The sequence below is a fragment of the Ictidomys tridecemlineatus genome, chromosome 8, assembly GCF_052094955.1.
Source record: "Ictidomys tridecemlineatus isolate mIctTri1 chromosome 8, mIctTri1.hap1, whole genome shotgun sequence".
Classification (NCBI taxonomy): Eukaryota; Metazoa; Chordata; class Mammalia; order Rodentia; family Sciuridae; genus Ictidomys; species Ictidomys tridecemlineatus.
Window position 1 is genome coordinate 142,932,724 of NC_135484.1, and position 9,700 is coordinate 142,942,423.

The 9,700-nt window shown below is 51.4% G+C and overlaps 1 protein-coding gene across 1 annotated transcript in view; it reads right to left on the minus strand.

Moving 5' to 3' along the window:
* The window catches only part of Tfap2a (transcription factor AP-2 alpha), a 22,628-nt gene extending 21,210 nt beyond the window's left edge, over positions 1–1,418 (minus strand). The window contains exon 1 of the mRNA XM_078020517.1: positions 1,231–1,418. Coding sequence (XP_077876643.1) covers positions 1,231–1,263 — 33 coding nt within the window. The 5' untranslated portion in view covers positions 1,264–1,418. The remainder of the gene's footprint in view (positions 1–1,230) is intronic.
* Between the last annotated feature and the right edge of the window lie 8,282 nt (positions 1,419–9,700).

Sequence of the window (9,700 nt, forward strand, 5' to 3'; positions counted from 1 at the left end):
AAGGGATATAAAAATACCCTACAAAAGTATACAAAGTAAAAGATAGAATACAAAACGCCTTCCTTTCTCCAACTCCAGGGAATGTAGTGAAGATGGAGACTTTTCTGAAATTTACTTTTAATGTCCTAAATAAAAAACAAAAACAAAAACAAAAGTTGCCCCAGGAGGAGCAGGGCCTTGGTTTCTTCCTTTTGGAAGGTCGAGGCTTTTGGTTCAAATTGCCCCGCAGGCTTGTGGCACACCGAATCTCACCCTAACCAGGCCTCCCTTGGCCGGGGCGAAAATAGGGCCCCGCGGTTCCGATTACGAAATTCGCGACTGGGGAGAGGCGCTACCTCGCCAACCCGACCAGGGCCGCCCTTGCTCCCGTAGGGAAAATGCCTGGAAGTTAAAAGGAGAGCGCTGGCCGAGTGCGGTGGCCGGGCCCGGGGTCTGGGGCTCTGGAAGTGCAGGATGTGGATCCCAGCCAGCCTTGTGGCGCCTGCGGCCTAGCAGGGTCAAGTTTGGCTGGCGCAGTTCTCCGAAAATTCGCGACCCCCTGCCTCATCACCCGTCATTTATCCACCAGCCCTAGCCCGGGCGGCAGGAACCCACGTCGGGAAGCAGACTGAGTGAGTAGCTAAACTTTGGACAAACTCTTTTAAGTATTTCTTAAGGGGAGAATGCTCCCTGCTGCGACCCAGCCGGTTGGAACCCTTTCCATTCTGCTCACCCAATAGGTCCCCCAAATCTGGAGACACCAAGAGAAACAGGTGCACCAGAATCCCACCCCGACGCGCAGCCCGGGGGTCTGGGGCGAGGCCCAAGGCACAGCGAGCCGGGAATCTTCCCCACTGCGCACCGCAACCCCAGCCCAGTCCTCCCCCCCCCCGTCTGAATTAGTCATCCACCCGAGTTTCTATTGGGGATGGGGGTGGGAAGGTGGGAGAAAAGGCTGTAACCCAAACCACAAGTGACCCCGGGGGCCACCTGTGGAGCGTGCGGCGGACTTTTCCCGGAGCCGGGCCCCGAGGGCGGCGCGCTTTGCCCCCAGCGCCGCGGCCGCCGCCTGCGCTCGTCTTTCCTGTCCTCTCTCTCTCCCGGGAGCACTCTTGGGCGCTGCCAGGCGTGCCTCACCTACGACTCCCCTGCCCTGGGCCACGGCGCTTCCTCTCCGCCTCCCCCCTCCCGGCCCCCATCCCCCGCTCCACCCCCGCCCACCTCAGCCCCAGCCAAGGCAAACCCTCGTACCTGCCAGTCCCCCATTTTGGCAAGTATGGACATCGCGGCTCGGCGCTCCTGGCGATGGGTCCCCGCCGGGCATGGGCTGGAGGGCTCGGCCGGGCCCGCTCCCTGGAATCGCTTAGGCAAATCCTCCTTTTTACCTGCTCACCAACATCTCACCTGGTCATAAAGAGCTGGGTTGCTACCTGCCGACGCATGCGCGCTGGCCCAGGAATTTACTCCGCCAGCCCCAGTCCCAGCACCTCGCGGAGCTGACCTGGGAAGTGATGGATTTATAGCCGCAGCAATCTTGCCATCAGCTCCAGCTTTTCCCAACAGCCCCAACCCGCTTTCCCGGTCAGTCCCTCGCCAGGGAACCGAAGCGGACTGACTGCTGAGGTTTGCTGGGCGCGACGCGAGTATGTGTTTTCGCTCCCGAGTAGAGGGGGCAACTACGTGTTCATCCCATGGCTCCCCTGCCCGGATAACTTTTGGGGGGTTAGGGGATTCTCCACCCTGGGTGAGAGATGGGGGGATGGGCAAGAACCCGAGAAAGAGCCAGACCCGAGAGACTCGGTGGTGCACCTGGACACTCGCGGGGGGGGGGGGGGGACCCAGTCCCTCTCCCCGCCTCTTCGCCAGCCAACGAGGTTCGGGGCACTGCCTGCCTTAACGGATCGGAGCCGGTCACCCTCAGGGCCGCTGAGGCGTTGGGTTCTAGATCAAGTGTTGTTCAATAGGTGAACACGTTCGTGACTCTGTTATCATCCCTGTCTTCTAGATTTAGTCTCTACCCGCCTCGGAGAAAAACCCCTGCAAACACACACACACACACACACACACACACACACACACTCACACACACTCACTCTTACATTTAACACTTCCGTATAAGGCCCACCCCCTTCCCATTTTCACGATTCCCCCCCCCCTTCTCTCAAGCTTCTAAGGCTTCCCAACTCTTTATCTTTTCCACCAAAAACTTTGAAAGGGGAAAACGAGGACGTTGGTGGCTCTGGGATGCACAACTGAGGGTTTTGGTTGGGGTTTACTTTCCCATGACAGATAAAAATCACTCAAGTGATTTCACGGCTGCTTCTAATTAGAGGGGAGCCTTGAAAGAAGCCACAGGATTTGGGGCTCCCAAGGAGCACACCTCGGTCGGGTCGGGTCAGGAGCCACACCTGGCCAGGAGGGACGCCAGGGTGAGAAGATTCCCCCGAGGCCACAGCTCCCGGAGCAGCTGTGCCAGCCCCATTCCGGCAGCGTGAGATCGGGTTGTCCTCGGCTTGGGCCTAGGGCCCAGTTACTCTCCCAGGCTACCATCTCGGGGACTTCGAGACAAACAAAGAACCGGTTTCAAATCGTCTTCTCAGACATGTCAGGCAAATATGTGTAAAAGGTCAGTTCCTCACCGCAGAGCGCAGAAGACAGGTCCTCGGCTCTCATACCTCCCCTTTCCAACCTTTCAAACTCGGAGGACCTGCCTAGAGGGTTTTGCACCCTCTTGGATTTCCCGGGGAGGGGGGTGTCCAAGGAGTCCCCCGTCACTTCACCGTTTTACTCGTCCTCCACCTGCAGTATTTTCAATTCAGTGCTGATTGGTTCCCTAGTTGATCAGAAACTTTCTTGGATCTGTCTTAGAACCTTGGTCAAGAAGTTTGGGGTTTGTAGGTGTTTTAGTTTGTTGTTTGGCAAGAATTTAAAATAATGATTAAATGGTGTTTTTAGCTCATAAGCGCTTACTCTGCAGCTTCCCTGACTGTTTCCCGACCCTAAAAAAAGAGTGGTGAAACCTAATGTTTGACTCTTAAGACTCTAGGGGAAGGGATGCCTGTAGCTCTCTGCAATTCCCGCGGGGGGCGCTGCGCTCTAGGGAGCCTTGGTTTCAGATCCAGACAGCCACGCCTCTCCCGATAGTGAAAGGAACAAGGCTGATATTCGGCTGGGTGGGCCAGGCCCAGGCCAGGAAGGGGGAACGGGCGTGTGCCCAGGCCTGGGTGGGGCGCGAGGACTGCCGTCTCCACCCTGGATACTTTTTTGAGAGACGGTCGACAAGTGCGGGAAAGGGGGAAGCTAAGCTGTGGGCGGGGCTAAGCCAGTGGGCAGAGCTGAGTGATGGGTTGGGCGCCTAGGCCTTGAGAAGGGAAGCCCTAGGTTCCTGCTGCGGGTGGGAGAGGTGGAGGGAGGAGGGGTTGAGCCGAATTGAGCTTTAGAGGCAAACCACTTGGAGTCTGCTTTCAGTTGTCATTTACGTTTACGAGCTGTGTGATCTTAGGCAAGTTACTGAATTGTCTGAACCTCGGTTTCCTTATTTGTTAAGTGCGTAATTGGAGGGAATTCAGCAGGAGAAGGCGAGCAAATTGTTTAGGACAATGCCTATTGGATAATGTGAGCTCCAGAGGCTGCTGACCCTTGTCAAGGATGGTCTACACCCAAGTGATACTCCTTCCATGAAGATGGGATCAAGTGAAGATGTTGTCCATTGAAGATGGCTGTCCCTTCCTCATACCCACCTCCCTTGGGATATTGGTCAGTTTGCACATTCTGGGATTCCTTTCTCAAGCTCTGGGTCTGCCAGCTTTGTAACCTACCCTTGCTCCCAGAACACAGGCTTGGATCCTTAGAACTTTTCCCACCTGGAACTCCTTCCTGCAGCCCTGGGGGACGAAGCCCCCTCCCAAGGCAAGATAAAAAGCAGGAAGTTGGGACCTCCCCCATTTCATTCTACCCCTAGACCCCTGCCCAGTATCTGGGCAGGCCTAAGGTCACTCACTGTCTTTTGGCATCCCTTCTTAGCATCCAAACAGCCTCTAGAAGTGTGGCATGGGACCTCCTTTGAACAAGAAACTTGTACCTTTTTAAATTATTATTATTATTATTATTATTTTTATTTTTATTTGCTGGATTAGGAGGAGAGTAGTGGAAGTTCTCCCCCCACCCCCTGTGCTGCTACCAACCAGCAGGTTCTGTGACAGGGCCTGGAATTCTCCATCTGATCCCAAACGTATTTTTGCGTGTCCTTTGGTGTGGTAGGTCTGAGCCTTGGGAAGCGATGGGACAACTTGGTGACAGATTGCTCAGCACTTCTAATTTCAAGTAACAGAGCTCCCCCTCTCTGAGGCCTGTGCTATGAGAACAGCCTGTAGAAACCCTTTCTCTGGCTTAACCCTCCTCCCAGTGACCTGGGGGGGGGGGCAAAACAAAGCAGGATAAATCTCTTCTTCCTTAAATTTAATCTCTGCTTCAACCTCATTTTTATCCCACCCTGGAAGCTCCAGACTCTTTCTCACCCATTCATTCAAGGGTGGGTGTACTCCATAGCTCCTGCCAGAAGCTACTAAAAGGCACTTGGAAATCTGGACCCAAGTCACTTGTGTGATGGCCTCCGACGCTTTCCCTTTTGGGGAGCCAGGAATTACTGGGCATGTTGTGACGGCTCTTTTAGGGCCTTTCTCCCTGCAGTGGTTGTCTTTCCTGCCCTTGGACCAGAACAAGTTCAACTCAACTTTCCTTCTTTCTTGTGCCTCTCGGGGTACTCAACTGACCCTAGGGCCGGAGCCAGGAAGGAAGAACACAAGATTCCTCAAATGAAAAGGGGAGGAAAATTGAGCGTTTTGCCACTCTGGATCTGAGGCCTTCCCGGGAGCGATGAGGGCCCCCAAAGTCCTCTGGACTCTCCAGGGGGATGAAGGCAAAGGACCAGGATTACCAGTAACCGCTGGAGACAGTAACTAAACCTCTTAGTGAAGGTACCAAGGGAGAAGGGGGCGAAGGGAGGACTAGCCACCAGGATACGCATTCGGGGACGTTCCACCGTGGCGCACCGGGCTGCTCAGTTTCACCTGAGAACCAATGGGTACAGAAGGTCCCAGACGCGCAGCAAAGGAGCGGGCCGCAGAAGCGTGTCACCGCTCGGTGCGCCCGGTCCACGCGCGGCCTCCCGGCGCTCTCGGCCCTGGGCGACAGGTGCACGGCTGTCTCCGCCGCCCGATGTGCCAGGCCAGCCGCCGCGCGCTGGTGCGGAACCACTATCGGAACGAGTTTGCGCTTCTGTTTACAAAGCAATCCTGCCCTCAAAAGAGGAACAGAATCACCACTTATCACACCCTGTCATAAAGTAATCTGCCCGGAGGGAACCCCTAACTGAACTGCGCAGAGTGTGGAGGCGAGGGGAGAGGGAACACAGGAATGGGGGACTCCCCCCAACGCTCCTTGGGAGTAAATCGCCAGGTCCAGTCGTGTCCCAACAGGCTGGAAGAGACAAAGGAGAGTGTCCTGGACTCTTGAAACGGGTGTGAGCAGACTGCCCACTCTGGGCTTGGGACTCTTGGTTTTTTGGGACTTGGCCCACCTGCAGCCCCCTCGGGTGGATGTTCGCTTTCCTGGTCTTCGAAGATGTTCTAAAGACCCTTCCAAAAAGATCAACGGAAAGTGGGGAGGGGAAAAAAAAACCCAACTGAGTTCTTTGAGAATGGGAGGTGCCCTTTGATGTGTCTTCAGGAGAAGGTAATTCCTGACCGGCGGAAGAGGATTTTGCACCTTCCAATCCACCTGTCCTCCTCCTCACCCTTGTGCTTGTTCCTGGAGGGGTGGAGGTTAAGGTAGCCCAACTAGTGCTCATGAAATGTGGAAATGGACGAGAGGCAGAATTCCTGAGAAATTATAAGCTATTCCTGTCCAGCCTCAGGAGCCTTGGGTTGCCCCCCCTCTTCCTGGTCCTGCCTCATCTAGAGGGAGGTGAGAAACCCCCCCCCCCCAAGGAAACCAAAGCCATACAAAGTGGAGTGCCCTGGTGTGTTCTCCTGGTTTTCCTTTTCCAGGATCAAGAGAAAGGGCCTCTCCCTTCAGATGTCTCTGTGACATGGGCACTTTGCTGGCCTTGGTACCAGCAATTCATAGCTTAATATAAACAGATTTTGTGTTTGTACCTCAGTGACATTGGACATTCACCCTACCTCCTACCCCCAGGCCTTGTGGCTCACCTCTGGGCACTCTAGTCCCCAACATGAATGCAGCACATCAGCATTTGCTGAGTTTGTATTCAAGTGCATGTGATCCAGCTTTGACTTGGGACTCTTGATCCTCATAACTTCAGCCTTGAAAAGTGTGTCATCATAAGCCTTGAGAGATCACTTGGGCTCCTAACGGGATATTCTAAGCCCAGGGAGAGTGAAAGAGCAGGGAGCAAGACATGGCAGGCATATTCTCAATGTCATTATCATTTATACTTATTGAAGGCCTGAGAAAGATTGTTTCATCCTTTATAATTCCTCATGAAAGTACAGTGTCAATGTTATGCTTGTGTCATTGTGCAAAATAATCTGTAAGGTGTGGAATAGTACTTTCCAAAGACTGGGGGCTTAGATTGAAAGGGGGCAGAATTTTCACAAGCATAACGGAAGAGGATCTCGGACCCTTCTTCTCCCCTGCCCCCCCCCAAAAAAAAGTCATTTGGGGGCAGTTGATAACCTAAGCATTTGCTTTCAAACTTTGCTATATATTAGCATCATCTGAAGAGTTTAAAAATATGAATCCCTGAGCATCTCTTGGAACCAATTAGGTCAAAATTTCTGGGGATAGATCCAAGCAAAAACATTTAAGAACATCCTGCATGATGCCAGTGAGTGGCTCAATTTGAGAGGCAATGGATAAGGTCAATACTTCTCAAAGTATGGTCCTGGAATCAGCAAGATCAGCATCACCTGGCAACTTGTTAGATATGCAAATAATCAGGTGGCCACATTATAACACCACTGAAATTTCTGGGGGTGGGGCCCTAGCAATTAATATATTAACCTGCCTTCCCAGCCATGCTGGTGCACTATCAAATTTGGGAACCATTGAGGGAAAGATGTGCCTCTATCTAAGCCAGACTTTAAAACTCACAGTTACTTTTCATCTTTGACCTTATAAAAAACTGAGGACCCCAGATTTATATTTCCTTTTTTTTGGGGGGGGGATAGGGCCTATCTCCATCCTAAATATGGCAAATCTCCCAAACAAAATTGCTCTGCATTGGGACTAGCCAATTTAACAAGTCCAACATCAATGCTAAACTCAGCCATTCCCAGCATTTCTTGGCAGCCTAGGTGTTTTTCCTGAGATGAAGGTTTAGAAACACAACAAAGAGTATCCAAGTCTAAGAAACAGGATCAGTCTTTGGGTGACAACAAAGTTTATTTGGGATCAGTTGTCACTTTTATTCCCCACAGAGCTGCTTTTTCTTCCAGAGTCTCCCCTCTTCTGCCTCTTCTCTCTCCATTCCCAACTTCTCAAGCAATTGTCGTCTCCATCTCACTGGTTCAGCCCACGAGCTTGGCACCTGTTTCCTGAATGTGAAACCCCCAAACCCAGTGAATTCTTCAATAACCAACCTCTTCCTGCTAAATTAGGGGGAAAGAAATCTCCTCAGCTCTGTGCTCCATTCTCTCTCCAAACTTGCAGGGGTACGTCTGGTGACCACGCGTACAACCAGTCGCAGAGGCTTCGAGGACTTTCCTCCTGCAGGGGCAAGTTTTCTATATTTGTACATAAGGCCCCTGGGTAGGTTGGTTGGAGCGGCTGGATGTCTTTTCCTAGGGCAGGCGACCCGGCGCGGCTGCAGTCTCAGCTTTACGCACCAACCGCAAGGTGAGCGGACCAAATCCTCTGGCTTCGGGAGCAGCTCGCGGTAGGGGCCATTGCCCCACCGGCCAAGAAATCCTCAGGAGGATGCGGCTGGCACTGCCATGCTTCGGAAGGGTCACCATTCGGGGTACAAATATATTTGCCTGGAATGACAATATCTACGCAAACAGGTGGGCATCGCTTCCCACCCGTACAGAGAGGATGAAAGGGGGCTGTTGGGAACCTGCGCTCAGGCCCCCAGTGCCTTAGCTGCCCCTTTGCTTTACCCACCCCGCCAGCTTCCGGGTGGCCAGAGGGTATCTCTAAGGCCAGCCCTAGGGCTCCCTGCGGCAGAAGTAGGGGGCAGCCCCTCGGATCCACCGTCCCCGCTGCGCGCTCTGGCGCCAAATCCCTGCTGGCCAGGAGGCGGGGAGCTGATTTGGCTCATTCCCATTCAGAATTTAGAGACGGATGGAGACAGAGAGTCTCCTAAATTGAAGCAAGTCTCCTGAAAGTCTGGGAAGGAAGCCTCAAACTTTCTGCCCTGCAAAGCCCGGGCTGTCGCCAGGGTTGTGTCCTGGTTGCTTCTGGCCAGGCCTGAAACGTTCCGCCCAGTTGTCCCCTGCAGGCGGGATTCAGGATTCAAGGGTTCGTTTACTTTCAGTTTGTCTGCACTGACTAAGGGCGGAACAGGCCGAAAATGCGTGGTCTGGGATTTTCTTAATCTAGAGATGGGGGGTGGGGCCTTCTCCTTCTAAAGCCCATCCTGAGGATGCGCTCCAGCGGACCCGCAGACTCCAGATTCCATTGCTTTCTCAGGAGACCACAGACTTCAAAAGAGCAAACTTTGTTTGCTATTCAAACCTTTCAGACTTTTACGTTTTAACCTCTGGCTCCTTCTCAGCAGTAGAGCCTTATTTTTGCACGTGTTGCTGAAAAGCTAGAACTACCGTAAAAGTGCTATGTCTTTAGGTATTTTGAGGCTGTACAAGATTATTCACCAAAGATCACAAAATGACAAGCCAGCTACTTTGGGACTTCCAATCTCAGATTCAAAACTCAAAGACATATTATCTTCCCTCCCCAAATCTGCGTACAATGTTCTTTAGGTCCTTGTATTTTCTTTTTTCTTTTCCTTTTCTCTCCTCCCCCTCCCCTTCCTCTATCTCCTCCTTCTTTGCAAAATAAAACAATATCTAACATGGCTCTGGAACCCTGGGGAGGGGCATTGTTCGAGTGGCACTCTTGTTTATTTCAATATGGCAAATTGCATTCAAAATTTAACTTGACAATTTAACAAGGCCAGATCAAGTATATGAAGTTTTGAAAGAAACTGACAGAGCCCATATCACTTCACTCTTTCCCAACTCAAAATGTGCTCTTTCTGCAGTTCACAATGTAAATTGTATAACCTTTCTAATTAGATAATTTCAGCCATGATGTTGTGCATATAAGAATTATGTAGTTTTCCTTTGAAGTGGGGTGCTCAGAATGATAAAAAGGAAGTTTTCTCTCTGGTAGTGATTGAAAACAAACACCAAAACCTGACAATTTATACACACAGTCCCCTTTCTGACTCAACTTGTCCCTTTGAGAATTACTATTTAAAATACCAAAGTTATAGGATACTGAGTTAACTGTGGTCCTCAGCCTAAATATTTGATTTCTAATTCTGAAAAACTGGTTTTCATTTGTTTCAGGAACTTTTAAAGGAAAAGTTGTCTAAGATACATAGTTGAACAAGAACAAGCAACAGCATTTGACTGCTTTTACTCTCCATTTAAAAATTTTAAAACTATGGTTTGAATGACACTCTCAAGTGTATGGAATAAAGAACAAATACTATAAATTGTTTAAATAGATGTTTTCTCTTTTAATTATTAGAGCA